General features: G+C 38.3%; 1 protein-coding gene across 2 annotated transcripts; it reads left to right on the top strand.

Moving 5' to 3' along the window:
- Positions 1-1,454: 1,454 nt before the first annotated feature.
- Positions 1,455-6,877, top strand: LOC112802029 (uncharacterized). 2 transcript variants are annotated; one of them, XM_025845023.2, is made up of 4 exons: positions 1,455-1,956; positions 2,328-2,381; positions 5,207-6,401; positions 6,547-6,877. In XM_025845023.2, the coding sequence occupies exons 3-4, from the start codon at positions 5,229-5,231 to the stop codon at positions 6,613-6,615; spliced, it is 1,242 nt and encodes a 413-aa protein (XP_025700808.1). In that variant the 5' UTR covers positions 1,455-1,956; positions 2,328-2,381; positions 5,207-5,228; the 3' UTR covers positions 6,616-6,877. The 2 variants fall into 2 exon arrangements, with proteins under 2 accessions (XP_025700808.1, XP_072053473.1); XM_072197372.1 differs by having other exon boundaries at positions 1,509-1,956; positions 5,060-6,401.
- Positions 6,878-19,892: the final 13,015 nt, after the last annotated feature.

Raw genomic sequence — 19,892 nt, forward strand, 5'->3', positions numbered from 1 at the left:
TGCGAATTTGGACTAGATTGTATAGGAGTCTGAGAAGATGGGTTAGAAGAGCCACCAACACTAGATGAGTTATGTCTTGATGCACGGAATTGAGTTGGAAATGGTAAAGATGTTGGAGTAACATTTCTGATAGAGGGGTTAAATATGGATGAAAATGGAAAATGTGGTGTTTGTGAATTTTGATTTTGCGGTTGGAATATAGGAAATTGATCATTATAAAGAGCTTAAAAATTGAAGTTAGAAAGATTTTGTGGATTTGAATTTTGAAATGTATTCGGTAGTGTGAAGTTTTGATTTGGGACTTGAGAGTTTGAGATTGTTGGGTATTTGGAAATTGAGAAAAGTTTTGTAAGTAATTGAAGAAAGAGTTGAGTTAGTTTGGATTCATTTTTCCGAACAAAAAATAATATTAGCAGAACTTTGATTTCGTAAACTTGGAAGAATATGAAAAAGAGTAGTAGAAAGTGTGAGAATAGAAGTGTATTTAAGTGGTATATATAGAGTAACAAAATATTAATTTATTAATAATAACGGTAACATAGTAACAGCTAATTTTTAACGACTAGTTTTGCAATGGCTAATTTTACAACGGCTAACTAAATATAATAATATAAATTATTAATTAAATAAAAATTTAATCTTTTAATTAATTAATTATTATAATTATTAATAAATTAAATATAAATTAATTATTTTATATAATTATAAAATAATTAAATCATATTTAATTTATTAATAATTATAATAATTAATTATATATGTAAAGTATAATATATTTAACGGTTAGCTCACATATGTATTATGTATATAAAATATTAATTTTATTAATAAAATATCATTTCTTTGAAAGAAAGGGAGTCCTTTGGGGTTTCTATTGCTTTGAAGCTTGTGAAAAAATTCACTTTTTGTTTACTTCAATAATAGGTCCTCATCTTTTACTAACATACAGGGAATGCGACTCTAAATTCTTCTACCATTAGAATTGCTCTTATATATTGAAATTTTTTTAGGATGTACTTTTAATTGATATCACAAAGGAATAACAAAAATTAAAATTTGAAACCGACTGTCTGAAAACTTACGATCTTGTTATCAATTCTCATGATTCTGTTGATTATGTAAATTCTTTAGTACTTAAAGTCATCAATATCATGGCTTAAAAAAAAACTAGAAAATTAGTGAATCGACCATGGGATTTTTTTTTTGGTTTACCCAAACGGTATCCCCCAACCCGACAGGTTAAGGACTAATCCGTCGCGGATCTGAGCTCCATTTAAGGGTCTGCCGCTGGCCAATGGGTTGCTGCATGCACAAGGCGGGGTTCGAACTCCCGACATTTGCTTAAGCGGACGAGTGAGTTGACCACTCGACCAACCCAAGTTGGTTTCGACCATGGGATTAGTCCGGACAAAACATTGAACCGAATAAAAAAAAAGAACAGGTGAAAACTGATTGACTCCAGCTGGTTTTAATAAAAATCGATGAACCGGCGGATTTGAGAAACCCGCACTGGTTCAACTTAAAAAGGAAACCCTAATCCAGCGAAGGATCCCTCCCCAACCCACTCCGTCGCTCTCTGAGACAGATCTGAAACGGGCCAAACGCAGAGGAGCTCTCAACGCGGCGCCTCAACCCTCTCACTCTCACAGAGTCGCTGTCGCCGACACCGCACGGTCGCCTTTCGTCGCCGGTTCCTCTGCGTTCGCCAGCTCCTGCGCCTTCACTGCTGACGCGTCGTCTGTACCTCCGTCCACGTCGCGTCGTCCCTGCGTCTTCACTGCGTCCGCCAGCTCCTGCACCTTCACTGCGTCTCGTTGCAAGTGTGCGTCTCTCGTCGTCGTCGTCGCGTCCTCATCGGGCTGGGCCTGCCGGCGCTGCTGCCTCCCCTTGCCAGTCTCTGCTTCGCCTTGCTTGGTCTCCCTCTTCTCTGCCCGCGTTGTGCCTTCACATCATCAGGTAAGCTTTTAAATTTTTTTAAGCTATTCAGTTACTGGATTATAATCTGTCTAACTGATTAATTGATTAACTGATGTTGATTAACTGATTCAGTTGATTCTTGATTATAATTTGTTGATTCTTGGCAGATTATTCAAATTTTGTTTTTACAGGGTAATATATGTAGGTTTAGTGATTGATTGATGCTTTTTCTCTCTCTCTCTCATTATCGGGGCTTAGGGTTGATTTGTTGCTGTTTTAATATCATTATGGTGAATTGAGCTGCTGTTTTTATATTGTTGGTGCTGTTTTGTTATTGTTCTGTGAATTTATATTGTTCTTCTCATGTTTATTCTGTTGAATAATCTGTGATGGTTTGGTTTTGTTTGCAGGGTTTAAACTAGGAGTATTTGGCACTTCTCAGGTTCTAAGCTTTTCGTCTAAAGGTTCAAACTTTTGAAACTCTATTGCTTTCTTCTATCCCCTTTATTTGCAGCACACTACTTTGACAAATAATGATTTGGTGGAATTAGTTCATATTCTGTGCATGAAGGACTTATGATCATATGCTTTTGAAAGTTCTAGTTATAGTTGCCTTTTATGGGAAGTGTTATAAACAAGTCTCAATTAGTTATTTTTAGAAATTGAGACAATTGTTGTAAAAATGTTAGTGATAATATGTATTCTAAATTTTAATTTTAAGTTTTTGACTATTTTATATTTTTTATTTATGTGGGACCAAGTTAACCGGTTCAACTAATGATTAACTGGTTGAACCAGTGATTCAGTAGCCTGACCGGTTTGATTATTGGTTCGATTCTGACAACTATGCTGTTAGGTCATGAATCATGCTTATCTTGAATTGTTATTATTATTTTGTAACCACTTGAGTGATGGTAATTGTTGCACGTGCTTGTGTAGCTGCCAATGTTACCAGCGTTGAAAGAGGTCCAATAGCTAGAAACACTTTTTTCTGTACAATTTAATTTACTATTCTGTAGACTGTAGAGTAGCCCTTTCTATTCTTTCTTGGTGCTTTGGTGTCTCTGTGTTGAATATACTGTCAAATTTTGTTCCCTCAAATGAGTACTTGACTAGTTGTAGTTTACTGGCTTTGAATAAGATTGCAATAGAGGGAAACGATTAAGGAAGTGAATTGCATTTGAGATTGATTAAAAAAGAGGGCGTTTCCATCCCTTGCCACTCAAAGTCCTTTTGAATGGGAAGGAGGCAGTGTCATTATCCCCTTTTTCTTTACTCATTAAACTTACAATTCATTTGACACGATGACATGATCCATACTACTCTATTCCATTCCTTTTCAATCTATTCCTTTATGAGCTGCTCTTCCATCTATAGAAAACCCCGTATATCCTCCCTATATATTGGCTCATAATTATGTTGATATACCTGTCAGAGTTAGTACAAAATTTCATTTTCTCAAACGGAAAGTTGCTCCAACAGCTGCTAAAGCCTCATCAAGACACGTTTTCTTAGTCCTCCTTTCTCCCGTCCAGATTTGAATGGCCATGCTTGCATGCATTAAAAAAAAAAATCATGGTTTCATATCTTTTGTTAATACACAATGCTATTGTGCAGAAACTAAAATATTTCTATAACTTCTTTGGCTATGTCAAACTTTTGAAAGTTTCAGTTTTCTGCATTATGATAAATGAATTTTGGCTATCGAGCTCAGAAACTGTCAGCAATGAATACTTTGGGCTGAGTAGGTGACATGGAGTTTCGATGTTTCAAAATGCAAATGAAGTATTGCTAGTGAAACTGAACTGAGATTATATATATAATATGTTTATTGAATGTTGTAAATCATCAATGGATTACAGTTACATATGTTTGAACTGGTACTAATAAAATACTAAAAATGTGCTTAATTGGGAAATCATTAGCACTTTGTTGGGAACCCTACAAATTGGGGAAAATACAAGTGGGATATCAAATGGTAGTGGAAGTGTTAGAAGCTCGACAATATCTCCAAGAGAAACGCTCAAAATAATCAAATACAACTAATTAATCCCTTCTACATTTGCTTAACGGTAACATAACTCTCGCAACTAATTAATGAGTCCTATGATAATTTTATCTTAAAAGTTCTAAAAAGGTTGGTCTTTAATCCTTTTTCTGCATATTGGTTGCATGCATATTCTGTTAAACATTGCAACCAATGACAATTTGGATGGATTGCATGCAATATGGACTAAGAATGAGTTCTTTCCTAGTGTTAAGTGGGGTTGGCTAAATGGATTAAATAATGCCATGTCTTTAGCCAAGCCATTTATGTCAAATGCTTAATATCCAAACTTTTCTTAATGATGTTATATTCTCTGGTTTATTCCTCTAGTATTTTATATTATTTCTTGTCATTTATACATACGGTTCTTATATTAAGACTTGCTCTTTATGCTTTGCATACTTCATTATATCTGTTTATTTTCCCTGCATCCAATTATGATACTTGTTTTCATTTACTTCTTTCTTCCACTTGTTTTGAAATTTTAGTTAGTTTTTAGTCAAACTTTTGTTATGCATTTCATCTCGTATGGTTTATTTTGTTCTTTCTTTCAATTCCTATCAGTTGGATGATTAAACAAACATGACTTTTCCTGATGGTCGAAACTCTCCCAAGCAAGCCTAGATGAAAATATGAAACATGTACATATGTGTATCACTAATCTTTTTCTATTCTTTGTGGCAACAAGCTTAGTGTAGATCTCTCAAATTGGTAACAATTTGTTTGTGTGCTGCAAACTTTATTAAATTGGAAACTACGAACTAGTTTTGTTTATAGTGAGGTAGAATGTGGAAAATGGTATATTATACGATAGATTGTGTGCTGATATACAGTGCCAAATCATTTACACCATCTCAAATAGCCATGATACTCTTTATGCTACCAACATTGTTTTTGGTAACACTAGGCAATGAGTTGGTAGCTCTTGTTACCTTGAGGCTGGTTTATCATTATCCTAGTACAGAGTACATAAATTTTGTTTCTAGTTTTAGAAAATTATGTTCTATCTGCTGGCTGTAGTACATATTTATATTTTTGTTTATGAATTTTGCATTTGTAATCACTTTTTGTCGTCACTCTTGTTGAACCTATCAGATATTTTGCTTGCAAGCTGTTTTTAGCATAAGCTAATCCAAGCATACCTAATCCGCTCAAGAAGCTTATTGACCCCCCCCCCCCCTTTCTCTCTCTCTCTCTCTCTCTCTCTCTCTCTCTCTCTCTCTCTCTCTCTTGTAATTGTAGACCTTAGAGTTACAGAAATAATATGGATCAGCAAAACCAAAATAACACTCCAGATGGTTCTGGTGATGTGCCTTTGAAGCGCAAACGTGGTCGTCCAAGGAAGTACCCACGACCAGATTCAGAAGACGGTTCCTATATTTCACATAGTTACAGGCAAAAGCTGAATTCTGTCAGCGGTGAGCCAGTGGTAGTACATCCTGGATATCAAGGGGCTAATGGAAATCAACACTTTCAAAGGAACCAAGAAAATGATGCCATGATTGGCCAGGCAGTTTCCGGTGTAATTGAGGCAGTATTTGATGCTGGATATCTGCTCAGTGTAAGAGTTGGTGATTCTGATACTACTTTGAGGGGATTAGTCTTCAAGCCTGGACGATACGTTCCTATCTCTTCTGAAAATGATGTTGCTCCAGGTGTTCCAATGATCCGAAGAGATGAGGTTCCCATTCCTTCTGGAACTGCTCAGTTTCAGAATCCTCTCCCAAAGGAAAGGAATGAACAGCATGCAAACATTAATAGAAATGAAATTCATGCAATGAATGGGTCACCGTCACTCCCTCTTGTACCTAGACCGGCAACTGGTTCTAGTAATTCGGTTGTCACTTTAGGAAAGAATGTACCTACTGTGGCAGGTCAAACTACTACTCAAATATCCGGACGTAATATAAGCCCTGCTTTGCTCCAACCTGCCGATTTTTCAAATGGGTTGCCAGTTTCAACTCCACCGTCTCAAGTTATGGCCCAAGTTTCTGTAGGAAGTGGAGCAAGTGTTAGCAAAGAAATTTCAGCACCTGATGGAAATCAAGCACTTACCTCTCAAACTAGCCAGAACATCTTGTCGAGCAGCATGCGGTGCGAAGCCGTTCCACACCATCAGTCTTCTAATATGCCAAATGAAGAACTGAAATCAATGAGTGTGCCTAACGCACCCTTTGAGCAGTTGGTCACTGAGGTTGTCAAGAGGATCGAAGCTCCATCAGATGCCATGGATATTGACACTGACAACAGTAAGTCAGATGACAAGACGCAACTGAAGGAACCAAGCTGTAGACAAGAAGAAAAAGTCAATGACATGAATCAACCCGTTTTAATTAAGCCTCTAGAAGATGTACAATCTCATCCTCAGAAAAATTCTGCATCTGCTCCCCAACCTTCTGACTTTACCAAGACTGGCAAAATGACCGAGTTATTGCAGGTAGAAACGTTGTTGACTTAAAATTGTTATGCAAGTAAGATGGGAGCTAGGATGATGTTAGGAACCAAAACTTAAACTTGATGAGTAGTCCATCGCACGTATATGTTGTGAACTGTGTACTGATACATGGCTATAATTTGTTAAGATGTTGCAGGAGAACAAATCGGAGAATCAGGCATCCAAGCAGCAGAGCTATACCAATTGGATGATGTAAGTAATTTGGGAACCGGACTTGGAGATGGAACAACTGTTCAATCAACAAAACCTTTAATTTAATCAGTTATTTGTAGCTAATGTGCCAGCCGGGTTATCTATCATAAATTAGGCAAAATTTTCTGGCATATTTGAAATATATAGGTCTAGGTATCTCAAGGGTCTTGAATAATTTTAAACTTGCATATCTATGCCCTGTTACATTGCCATTAATTATTTTAAATTATAGACGCAACCTTCAAGTTGGGATGCTAATTACTTTATTCAGAGAGAAATTATGTTCATACACAAGGGTCTCTCTACCCATGCAGTAGGACTTTGCTTTGTGGTTCCAATGTGATCGTTTAATTTTCTACTATATAACTAACAGGAAAACATTTTTTATTTTCTTGGGTATATAAGAACTACAATTTAATATTTATTGATCCGTATCCTTATAGGTCGGTAACTGTTCATTATATCTCAGGAAGAATCAGTCAAACGTTAAGATAGCAAACTCGATTTCTAACGGATACCCGTTCCACTTCCGCTAATAAATCCACTAATAAATCGGTAACCAGACAAATAGAAAATGGTCAATGAACTCAACGATCGGCTATGATGTCTGAGGCTAAAGAGGACGGGCAGGCATCATCAGCAACATACACACTTTACCTTTTACTCGCTTAATAAGATTTGAAAGACGACTATTTGATTTAAAGCGTCACGCACGGCACGTGACAGCCATTCTCCTCACAAAAGACGACTATAGTGCGAATTGTCATTCCACGGGCGAATTGTCATTCCACGGAGAAACATTTATAAATCCAAAATCATATATATATTGTTCCTACCTAGGGCTCAGGCCGAGGTATAGGTCAGTGGCGGCTAGAAATGCTTGTGCGGCTGTTGTTGCTAAAGATCGTGCCACCAGTGCGAGCTTTGTCCGAAAAGTGGAGAGTACCTGTAAAAAAGACTCCAATGCTTAAGTTAGTTTATGCGCAGGAATAATATCTTAATAACGATTATAGTGAGTACTGAATTCTGGATGTATCTGTATTCGTCCCTTTGGCTATCTACATAGCGCTACTTATGGTTGGAGAGATCTATTAGTCGGCCTGAGATTCCTGGCCTTATATCCGAGCTAAAGCTCGAATATCTCTCTTGTGGCTAAGTAACCTAGTTTTGACCTGGTATATTGCGTTCTGTTTGTTGGACGTGGTTTCTGTGAAGTATGACGTCAGACCGGCTTTTTAGGTATGGATCGCAGCCCCCAAGCTTGACTTGCTATGGTCAGGAGCAAGTTGAAGTTTTGTTAGTGTTGTCCGACGTTATACTTTGTTTGACCTATGTCTGAGCCCCAAAGCTTGACTTGGTTCCGACCTTGACATTGAAGATTTGCCTTTAGGAGCGTAAATAATTGAAGATAAAGCATGATTTTAGAGAAATAAAAATAAAAATAACAAAAAGATAAGAATTAAAGGAAACTAAAAAATAGAATATGAGGAGTTGCATTTATTAGCGCTTCAGCCTCGAAAGGATGTTTGGGGATAGCTGTTAGTGGGTCCTTGGATCAAGGTAATCATGGCTATTGGTGTGGTTAGTCATGTCAACAGTGTTTGATCCAACGGTTGGGGATTAACCGTGAGTTTAATCGTGTGATCGTGTTTATTGCATTGGAAACCTCTGTGGTGTGTAGGGAGGTTTTTTCTTCACTGTACTTCTGCAGAAAGAAGATGGCATCCAAAGGTCAGTGTCTTTTGCTTCTATTCTTCCTTCTTTTCTTTGGTTTTCATGATGAAAAAACCAGAGGATAAAGTGGTTGAGGTTAAGGATGGCCTTTATAAATGGGTTCAAACAGACGTTAATTGTCGTGCGTCCCTTTATCAGAACCCGAAAATGCTGGCTTCGCTTAATGCTTCGGACTAAGTTCGCAAGGACACCAGTTGTGGCATTGAGTTGATTGCTTGCAATGGGAAAGTGAGGGTCTGTGAAAAAAGGCGGATTGGGCGTATTTTTATGCTTATACTTGTTCATTCTCTGAGTTGAATTTGAAGCTTCCTTTCACCAATTTTGAATGCATGGTTTTGACCCAATTGAACTATGCTCCATCTCAGCTTCATCCCAATTCTTGAGCTTTTCTTCGTGGTTTTGAGATTCTAATGATGTTTTTAAATCACACACCCTCGTTGAGCCTGTTTTTCTCGCTTTTTCAATCGAAAAGAGCCCGCAGAGGTCTCTGGATAAACTTGAGTAGTTACCTAGGGCGCGCTTTGTTTTCCTTATTTAAATCTTCTTTCAAAAGTTTTAAGGAAATGTTTGTAAAAATCCGTTCTTCTGAGACTGAGTATCCCTTTTTTCTTGATGATGAACTGGGGGAAAATTTCCCCCTCTATTGGTGTCCTGAACCCATGCAAGTTCTTGATGCCTTAGAGAGATTTGGGGAGGATGATCTAATTTTGGATTATCCGATTGATGTTCTTTCTTCTGGTAAATTATTGTCCATTGCCGAGCTTCTTGGTGCACGAATTTGTAATCCGTACAACTAACCAGCAAGTGCACTGGGTCGTCCAAGTAATACCTTACGTGAGTAAGGGTCGATCCCACGGAGATTATTGGTTTGAAGCAAGCTATGTTTATTTTATTATTCTTAGTCAGGATATTAATTAAAATTATCAGTTGGAATTATTAGATTGGAAAAATAAAAGAGAATAAAATCGTTACTTGTTGTGCAGTAATGAGAAATATGTTGGAGTTTTGGAGATGCTTTGTCCTCTGAATTTCTGTAATGTAATATTCAACTCAATTGTTTATAAAGCACATCTACGGCAAGCTGTATGCAGGGTGTCACCATTGTCAGTGGCTACCTCCCATCCTCTCAGTGAAAACGGTCCAGATGCTCTGTCACAGCACGGCTAATCAGCTGTTGGTTCTCGATCATGTTGGAATAGGATCCATTGATCCTTTTGCGTTTGTCATCACGCCCAGCAATCGCGAGTTTGAAGCACGTCACAGCCATTCAATCCTTGAATCCTACTTGGAATACCACCAGACAAGGTTTAGACCTTCCGGATTCTCAAGAGTGGCCGCCATCAATTCTAGCTTATACCGCGGAGATTCCGATTAAAGAATCTAAGAGAAGCTCATTCAGTCTGATGTAGAACGGAGGTGTTTGTCAGGCACACGTTCATAGATTGAGGGAGGTGATGAGTGTCACGGATCATCACCTCTTTCATAATTAAGCGCAAATAAACATCTTAGATCGGACCATACACACGTTTGAGTGAAATAGAAACAATTGCATTAATTCATCGAGACGCTGCAGAGCTCCTCACCCCCAACAATGAAGTTAGAGACTCATGCCGTCAAAAAGTATGTAATTCAGATCTGAAAATGTCATGAGGTACAAAATAAGTCTCTAAAAGTTGTTTAAATAGTAAACTAGTAACCTAGGTTTACAGAAAATGAGTAAACTGAGATAATTGGTGCAGAAATCCACTTCTGGGGCCCACTTGGTGTGTGCTGGGGCTGAGACTAAAGCTATCCACGAACTGAGGCTTTTCTTGGAGTTGAACTCCAAGTTATAACGTGTTTTGGGCGTTCAACTCCGGATCATGACGTGTTTCTGGCGTTTAACTCCAAACAGCAGCATGTACTTGGCGTTCAACGCCAAGTTGCGTCGTCTATCTTCGCGCAAAGTATGAACTATTATATATTGCTGGAAAGCCCTAGATGTCTACTTTTCAACGCCGTTGAGAGCGTGCCAATTGGACTCCTTTAGCTCCAAAAAATCCATTTCGAGTGCAGGGAGGTCAGAATCCAACAGCATCAGCAGTCCTTTTTCAGCCTAACTCAGATTTTTGCTCAGCTCCTTCAATTTCAGCCAGAAAATACCTGAAATCACAGAAAAACACACAAACTCATAGTAAAGTCCAGAAATATGATTTTTGCCTAAAAACCAATAATATTCTACTAAAAACCAATTAAAACATGCTAAAATCTACATGAAATTACCCCCAAAAAGCGTATAAAATATCCGCTCATCACAACACCAAACTTAAACTGTTGCTTGTCCTCAAGCAACTAGATAAATAAAATAGGATGAAAGAAATTAAGAAGTAATAATATCTACGAGTTTTAAATGGAGCTCAGATTCTTATTAGATAAGCGGGGCTTGTAGCTTTTTGTTTCTGAACAGTTTTGGCATCTCCCTTTATCCTTTGAAATTCAGAATGATTGGCATCCATAGGAACTCAGAATTCAGATAGTATTATTGATTCTCCTAGTGTAGTATGTTGATTCTTGAACACAGTTATTTTATGAGTCTTGGCCGTAGCCCTAAGCACTTTGTTTTCCAGTATTACCACCAGATACATAAATGCCACAGACACATGACTAGGTGAACCTTTTCAGATTGTGACTCAGCTTTGCTAGAGTCTCCAGTCAGAGGTGTCCAAAGCTCTTGAGCACACTCTTTTTGCCTTGGATCACGACTTTAACCACTCAGTCTCAAGTTTGTAACTTGGACCTGCATGCCACAAGCACATGGTTAGGGACAGCTTGGTTTAGCCGCTTAGGCCTGGAACTATTTCCTTAGGCCCTTCTATCCACTGATGCTCAAAGCCTTGGATCCTTTTCACCCTTGCCTTTTGGTTTTAAGGGCTGTTTGGCTTTTATTCCTTTTGATCCAATTTTTTTTTAACTGCTTTTTCTTGCTTCAATAATCAATTTCATGATTTTTCAGATCATCAATAATATTTCTCGTGTTCCTCATTCTTTCAGGAACCAATATTCATAAAATTCAAGATAAAAATTATGTACTGTTCAAGCATTCATTCAGAGAACAAAAAGTATTGCCACCACATGTAATTAATTATAATTTTTATTATTAAGAACTCGAAAAATATAAATTACTTCTTTATTCTAAAAATCTACTACTTTATTCATGCCTGATGATGATGAGAAAAATAAATTATAACTTAATTGGAAATAAAATCAAAATAGATATACTAATTACTACTACTACTACTACTACTATATATCTCCTAAGGTAAATTTCTATAATAACACTATCACAGAGTTAAAGCAAAAAAAAAAATTGGAACTCAACAACCTGTTGTTTTGAGGAGTAGATGTTCCTCTAATCTGTGGGGTGCTTTTCAAGGATTAATTTTTGGCGCTTCAGCTCCCTTAGATCACGCCCTTGCTCTTCCTGTTCCTTAAGCAGTTTGCAGAGCATGCTACTTTGATTGTTCTGTTCTTCCTTTATTTGGTCCATAGCTTCTTGCAATTTGGAAATAGAAGCCTCAAGATGTCCCCAATATTCGAATTGAGGGAGTTCTGGGAGGGTTCCTGTGCTCTCCTCTTGACTGAATCATCCTGCAGCTGTTGTCTGTCCATTGATATTCTAGTGATTGGCCTCTCAACTGAGATATACTCTGTTATTCCCATCTTCACTCCGGCATCTTTACAGAGCATAGAAATTAAGCTTGGATAGGCCAATCTGGCGTCCTTGGAATTCCTGTTTGCTATTTTGTATAGCTCACATGAGATCAGTTGATGGACTTCTACTTCTTTTCCCAACATGATGCAGTGAATCATTACTGCTCTTTTAATGGTAACTTCAGAACGGTTGCTGGTGGGCAATATGGAACGCCCAATGAAATCTAGCCAGCCTCTGGCTACTGGTTTTAGATCTTCTCTTTTGAGTTGATTTGGGATGCCAGTCGTGCTGGTGGTCCACCTGGCTTCAGGGATGCATATATCCTCTAGAATCTTGTCCAGACCTTTATTTACCCTCATCATTCTCCTATTAAAGGAGTCTGGGTCATCTTTCAGTTGAGGAAGCTTAAATATCTCCCTGATCTTGTCAGGATGGGTATGAACAATCTTCCCTCTGACTAAGGTCCGATGGTCATAGAGAGCAGCTCCAATTATTCTTTGCCTGTCTGTCTGCCATAGATTAGCATAGAACTCCTGAACCATGTTCCTTCCCACTTTCGTTTCAGGATTGGCCAGAATTTCCCAGTTCCTGTTTTGAATTTGCTCTTGGATCTCCAGATATTCATCTTCTTTCAGATCAAATTTGACTTCCGGGATCACTGATCTGTGACTCATTATTTTGTAGTAATGGTCTGAATGTTCTTTAGTTAAGAACTTCCCTTGATTCCAAAGTGGCTTTGGAGTATTCTCTTTCTTGCCTCTTGGGGTGGGTTGTTTTCCTTTAGGAGCCATGATCTTAATGAGTATGTTTTTGTGATCACGGATAAACACACCAAACTTAGAGCTTTACTTGTCCTCAAGCAAAAGAGAAGAAAGAAGAGGGATAGGAGGAGAGCAAGTGTGGCATGGTGAGGATGAGAGGGGCGCCGAATTCAATATATAGGGAGGGGGGTGGGAAATTTTCGAAAAAAAAAGAAAAAGATGGGATATAAGATATTATTTATAAGAGATAGATATGATAAGAAAAAGATATAGTTTAAAAAGAGAAAGATGTGAATAATAATTAAAAAGATAAATCTGAATTTTTTAATTTTGAAAAAAAGATTTTAAAAAGATAATTGAGTTTTGAAAACAAACTTAAAAGAGTTGGATTGGATTGGAAAACAATTTGTCTTTATGGATTAAGATATATTTGAAATTTTTGAAAAAGGGATTTTAGAAATTAGGGTTCTTAGAAAACTAATTTGATTTGAAGGATGACATTTTGAAACATGTTTATGCAAGAAATAATGAATTGAAACATAAAAATTTAGAAAAATTATAAAGAAAAATGAATTTTACCTCCTCCCACGATCCTGGCGTTAAACGCCCAAACGATGCATGTTTTGGGCGTTTAACGCCCAAATGCTGCTTCTCCTGGGCGTTCAACGCCCAGCTGATGCTTCTTTCTGGCATTGAACGCCAGGAAGTCCTTTGTCACTGGGCGTTTTTCTGAACGCCCAGGATGCTAACAATCTGGCGTTAAACGCTCAGAAGGTGCTTCTTTCTGGCGTTCAACGCCCAGAAGATGCTCCTTTCTGGCGTTTAACGCCCAGATGGCTACCCTTACTGGCGTTGAACGCCCAGTGGGTGCTTCTTTTGGGCGTTCAACGCCCAAAATATTTCTTACTGGCTTTTTCACGCCAGTGAGCTTCCAAATTTCCCTGTAATTCTGTGAATTCAATCAATTTCTATTTTTACCCTTTGAAGATACTTGGACACATACCTGTAAAAAAAGAAATTTATTTAATTAGTAAATAAACTTTGTAAATGGCTGGGTTGCCTCCCAGCAAGCGCTTCTTTATTGTCTTTAGCTGGACTACCACTGAGCTCTAACCAAGTCTCAGTTTTGAGCATTCTTGCTCGAAGTTACTTTCAAGATAATGTTTAATTCTCTATCCATTAACAATGAACTTTTTGTTAGAGTCATTATCCTGAAGCTCTACGTATCCATATGGTGATACACTTGTAATTACATATGGACCTCTCCACCGGGATTTTAATTTCCCGGGGAATAATTTGAGCCTAGAATTAAATAGCAGAACTTTCTGCCCCGACTCAAAGACTCTGGATGACAATTTCTTATCATGCCATCTTTTTGCTTTCTCCTTGTAAATTTTTGCATTCTCGAAAGTATTGAGTCTAAATTCCTCTAGCTCATTTAGCTGGAGTAAACGTTTTTCTCCAGCTAACTTGGCATCAAGGTTTAGGAATCTGGTTGCCCAGTAGGCCTTGTGTTCCAGTTCCACTGGCAAGTGACATGCCTTTCCATACACAAGCTGGTATGGAGAGGTCCCTATTGGGGTCTTGAATGCTGTTCTGTATGTCCACAGAGCATCATCCAAGCTCTTTGCCCAATCCCTTCTACGGTTGATTACAGTCCGTTCCAGGATTCTTTTGAGTTCTCTATTTGAGACTTCAGCTTGCCCATTAGTCTGTGGGTGATATGGAGTAGCTACCCTGTGGCTAACTCCATAACGAACCAAAGCAGAGTAAAGCTGTTTATTGCAGAAATGAGTGCCCCCATCACTGATTAATACTCTAGGGGTACCAAATCTGCTGAAGATATGTTTCTGGAGGAATTTTAACACTGTTTTAATGTCATTAGTGGGTGTTGCAATAGCCTCCACCCATTTGGATACATAATCCACTGCCACCAGAATATAAGTGTTTGAGTATGATGGTGGGAAAGGTCCCATGAAGTCAATGCCCTATACATCAAACAACTCAATCTCCAAGATCCCTTGTTAAGGCATGGCATAACTGTGAGGTAGATTGCCAGATCTTTGGCAACTGTCACAATTAAGCACAAACACTCGGGAATCTTTATAGAGAGTAGGCCAGTAGAAGCCACTTTGGAGGACTCTTGTGGCTGTTCGCTCACTTCCAAAATGTCCTCCATACTGTGATCCATGGCAATGCCAAAGGATCTTCTGCGCTTCTTCTTTAGGCACACATCTACGGATTACTCCATCTGCACATCTCTTAAAGAGATACGGCTCATCCCCAAGATAATACTTTGCATCTGTGATCAGCTTCTTTGATTGCTGTCTACTATACTCTTTGGGTATGAATCTCACTGCCTTGTAGTTTGCAATGTCTGCAAACCATGGCACTTCCTGGATGGCAAAGAGTTGCTCATCCGGAAAAGTTTCAGAGATTTCAGTGAGAGGGAGGGACGCCCCTTCTACTGGTTCTATTCGGGACAGGTGATCTGCTACTTGATTCTCTGTCCCTTTTCTGTCTCTTATTTCTATATCAGACTCTTGCAGAAGCAACACCCATCTGATGAGTCTGGGTTTTGAATACTGCTTTGTGAGTAGATATTTAAGAGCAGCATGATCAGTGTACACAATCACTTTTGATCCTACTAAATAGGATCTGAATTTGTCAATGGCATAAACCACTGCAAGTAGCTCTTTTTCTGTGGTTGTGTAATTCTTCTGTGCGTCATTTAGAACACGGCTGGCATAGTAAATGACGTGCAGAAGCTTGTCATGCCTTTGTCCCAACATTGCACCAATGGCATGGTCACTGGCATCACACATCAATTCAAATGGTAATGTCCAGTCTGGTGCAGAGATGATTGGTGCTGTAACCAATTTAGCTTTCAGAGTCTCAAATGCCTGCAGACACTCTTTATCAAAGATAAATGGCGTGTCAGCAGCTAGCAGGTTGCTCAGAGGTTTGGCGATTTTCGAAAAATCCTTTATAAACCTCCTATAGAATCCTGCATGTCCCAGAAAGCTTCTGATTGCCTTAACATTGGCAGGTGGTGGTAATTTTTCAATTACCTCTACCTTAGCTTGATCCACCTCTATCCCCTTGTTTGAGATTTTGTGCCCAAGGACAATTCCTTCAGTCACCATAAAGTGACATTTTTCCCAGTTTAAAACCAGGTTAGTCTCTTGGCATCTCTTTAGAACAAGTGCTAGATGGTCAAGACAGGAGCTAAATGAGTCTCCAAATACTGAAAAGTCGTCCATGAAGACTTCCAGAAATTTTTCCACCATATCAGAGAAAATTGAGAGCATGCACCTCTGAAAGGTTGCAGGTGCATTACACAGACCAAATGGCATCCTTCTGTATGCAAATACTCCAGATGGACATGTGAATGCCATTTTCTCTTGATTTTTTGGATCTACTGCAATTTGATTATAACCTAAATATCCATCCAGGAAGCAGTAGTATTCATGACCTGCTAGTCTTTCTAGCATCTGGTCTATGAATGGTAAAGGAAAATGATCCTTTCTGGTGGCTGTATTGAGCCTTCTATAATCAATACACATACGCCACCCTGTAACTGTTCTTGTAGGAACCAGTTCATTTTTTTCATTATGAACCACTGTCATGCCACCTTTCTTAGGGACAACTTGGACAGGGCTCACCCAGGGGCTATCAGAAATAGGATAAATAATCCCAGCCTCTAGTAACTTAGTGACCTCTTTCTGCACTACTTCCTTCATGGCTGGATTCAGCCGCCTTTGTGGTTGAACCACAGGTTTGGTGTCACCCTCTAGTAAGATCTTGTGCATGCATCTAGCTGGGCTAATGCCCTTAAGATCATTGATGGACCACCCAAGAGCTGTCTTGTGTGTCCTTAGCACTTGAATTAGTGCTTCCTCTTCCTGTGGCTCTAAGGTAGGGCTTATGATCACAGGAAAGGTATTACCTTCTCCCAGGAATGCATATTTTAGGGAAGGTGGTAATGGTTTGAGCTCGGGTTTAAGAGGTCTTTCCTCTTCCTGAGGGATTTTCAGAGGTTCTACTATTCTCTCTGATTCCTCTAGATCAGGCTGAACATCTTTAAAGATGTCCTCTAGCTCTGATTCGAGACTCTCAGCCATATGGACCTCTCTTACTAGAGAGTCAATAATATCAACACTCATGCAGTCATTTGGGGTGTCTGGATGTTGCATGGCTTTGACAACATTCAACTTGAACTCTTCTTCATTGACTCTCAAGGTTACTTCCCCTTTTTGGACGTCAATGAGGGTTCGGCCAGTTGCTAGGAAAGGTCTTCCTAGAATGAGAGTTGCACTCTTGTGCTCCTCCATTTCCAGCACCACAAAGTCAGTAGGAAAGGCAAATGGCCCAACCTTAACAATCATGTCCTCAATTACGCCTGATGGGTATTTAATGGAGCCATCAGCAAGTTGAAGACATATCCTGGTTGGTTTGATTTCTTCAGTTAAACCAAGCTTTCTGATAGTAGATGCAGGTATTAGGTTGATACTTGCCCCAAGATCACATAAAGCTTGCTTGGTACAAGTACCCTCTAATGTGCATGGTATCATAAAGCTCCCAGGATCTTTAAGCTTCTCAGGTAAGCTTTTCAGAATGACTGCACTGCATTCTTCAGTGAGGTAAACTTTTTCAGTCTCCCTCCAATCCTTCTTATGACTTAAGATCTCTTTCATGAACTTAGCATAAGAGGGTATTTGCTCAAGTGCTTCTGCAAACGGAATCTTTATTTCAAGAGTCCTTAGATAGTCTGCAAAGTGGGCAAATTGCTTATCCTGTTCCGCTTGGCGGAGCTTTTGAGGATAAGGCATTTTGGCTTTGTATTCCTCAACCTTAGTTGCTGCAGGTTTATTACCTACAGAAGTGGGTTGGGAAGCCTTTTTAGAAGGGTTGTTATCAGCACTTGTATGTGACTGATCCCCACTGGCATTTGAATGCCAGGGGTGGAAGCTGGGGTGGCGTTAGACGCCACCTCCTTATTTGTTACTGGCGTCTGAACGCCAGAACTATGCTCCCTTTGGGCGTTCAACGCCGGATTCATGCTTGTTTCTGGCGTTGAACGCCAGGAATGAGCATGGTCTGGGCATTCAGCGCCAGCCTTATTCCTCTCTGGGCTCTGATTGTCCTCAGAGGGATTTTGAGTAGCCATTTGTTCATTTCTTGGCTTCCTGCTGCTTTGAAGTGAGGTATTTAATGTTTTCCCACTTCTTAATTGAACTGCTTGGCATTCTTCTGCTATTTGTTTTGACAATTGCTTTTCTGTTTGCTTTAACTGTACTTCCATATTCCTGTTAGCCATTCTTGTTTCCTGTAGCATTTCCTTGAATTCGGCTAGCTGCTGAGTTAGAAAGTCTAATTGCTGATTGAATTCAGTAGCCTGATCTACAGGGCTGAGTTCAGCAGTTACTGTTTTAGCTTCTTCTTTCATGGAAGATTCACTGCTTAGGTACAGATGCTGATTTCTGGCAACTGTATCAATAAGCTCTTGAGCTTCTTCAATTGTTTTTCTCATATGTATAGATCCACCAGCTGAGTGGTCTAGAGAAATCTGAGCTTTTTCTGTAAGCCCATAGTAGAAGATGTCTAATTGCACCCATTCTGAAAACATTTCAGAGGGGCATTTTCTTAGCATTTCTCTGTATCTTTCCTAGGCATCATAAAGGGATTCATTATCTCCTTGTTTGAAGCCTTGGATGCTTAGCCTTAGCTGTGTCATCCGTTTTGGAGGGAAATAGTGATTCAGGAATTTTTCTGACAGTTGTTTCCATGTTTTTATGCTGTTCTTAGGCTGGTTATTTAACCACCTCTTAGCTTGATCTTTTACAGCAAATGGAAATAGTAATAATCTGTAGACATCCTGATCTACTTCCTTATCATGCACTGTGTTAGCAATTTGTAAAATTGTGCCAGAAACTCTGTAGGTTCTTCATGTGGAAGACCAGAATACTGGCAGTTTTGCTGCACCATGATAATGAGCTGAGGATTCAACTCAAAGCTACTAACTCCAATGGAGGGTATACAGATACTACTCCCATATGAAGCAGTAGTGGGGTTAGCATATGACCCCAGAGTCCTCCTGGACTGTTCATTCCCACTTAATTCCATGATGGAATAAAAGAGATGATATGTATGTTGATATTATTTATTTTATAAAAATTTATTTTATAAATAAAATAGAAACGAAACAAATAAAAGAAATTGAAAATATTTTGAAATTGAAATCTGAGTTTTTATATAAAATTTTCGAAAAAGTAGTTAAAAATTAGTTAGGAAGGATATTTTTTGAATTTTGAAATTTTTTTTATGAAAGAGAAAAACACACAAAAGACACAAGACGTAAAATTTTTAGATCCAATGCTCCTTATTTTCGAAAGTTTTGGAGGGAAAACACCAAGGAACACCAAACTTAAAAATTTTAAGATCAAAGCACAAGAAAGACTCAAGAACACCTTGAAGATTCACAAGAACACCAAGAACAAAAGAAAGAACACCAAACTTAAAATTTTTAGAAAACCAAGACAAATTTTCGAAAATTAAAGAAAACTTAAAAGAAAACACCAAACTTAGAGTTTGGCACAAGATTCAATAAAAGAAAATATTTTTGAAAAAGATTCAAAGAAGATACCAATATGAAGAAAACACTAAAGCTCCAGCAATTGGCAGCAACTTCAATGTTGACTAAAAAATGTATTATATTTATGGATAAAAGTAAAAATTTCTTGAAAGTTAATGTTTTGAAAAAGCACAAGAGAAACAAGAAAAGACAAAAAAAAAACTCAAGATCAAACAGCAGAATAAACAAGACAACTTGAAGATCAATGAAGAACAAAGACACTAATACGAAATTTAAAGAAAATACAAAAATAGCAATTAACACCAAACTAGAATAAGACACTAGACTCAAAGAGAAATTAAAAAATTAATAAAGAAAAATAATATTTTTGAAAAGAAATAAAAGACTCTGACCAATTACCAAAACTTCTATTCTAAGAAAAAAAAAAACCTAGTGTTAAATCGAACAACTCCGGCAACGCGCCAAAAACTTGGTGCAAGAATTTAATGAAAAACACAAGT

Source organism: Arachis hypogaea, chromosome 1, assembly GCF_003086295.3.
Source record: "Arachis hypogaea cultivar Tifrunner chromosome 1, arahy.Tifrunner.gnm2.J5K5, whole genome shotgun sequence".
Taxonomy (NCBI): domain Eukaryota; kingdom Viridiplantae; phylum Streptophyta; class Magnoliopsida; order Fabales; family Fabaceae; genus Arachis; species Arachis hypogaea.

Coding starts and splice junctions, on each gene's coding strand:
- LOC112802029 (XM_025845023.2), top strand. CDS start 5,229: ATGGATCAGCAAAACCAAAATAACACTCCAGATGGTTCTGGTGATGTG. Junction 6,402..6,546: donor AAATGACCGAGTTATTGCAG/GTAGAAACGTTG, acceptor TAATTTGTTAAG/ATGTTGCAGGAGAACAAATC.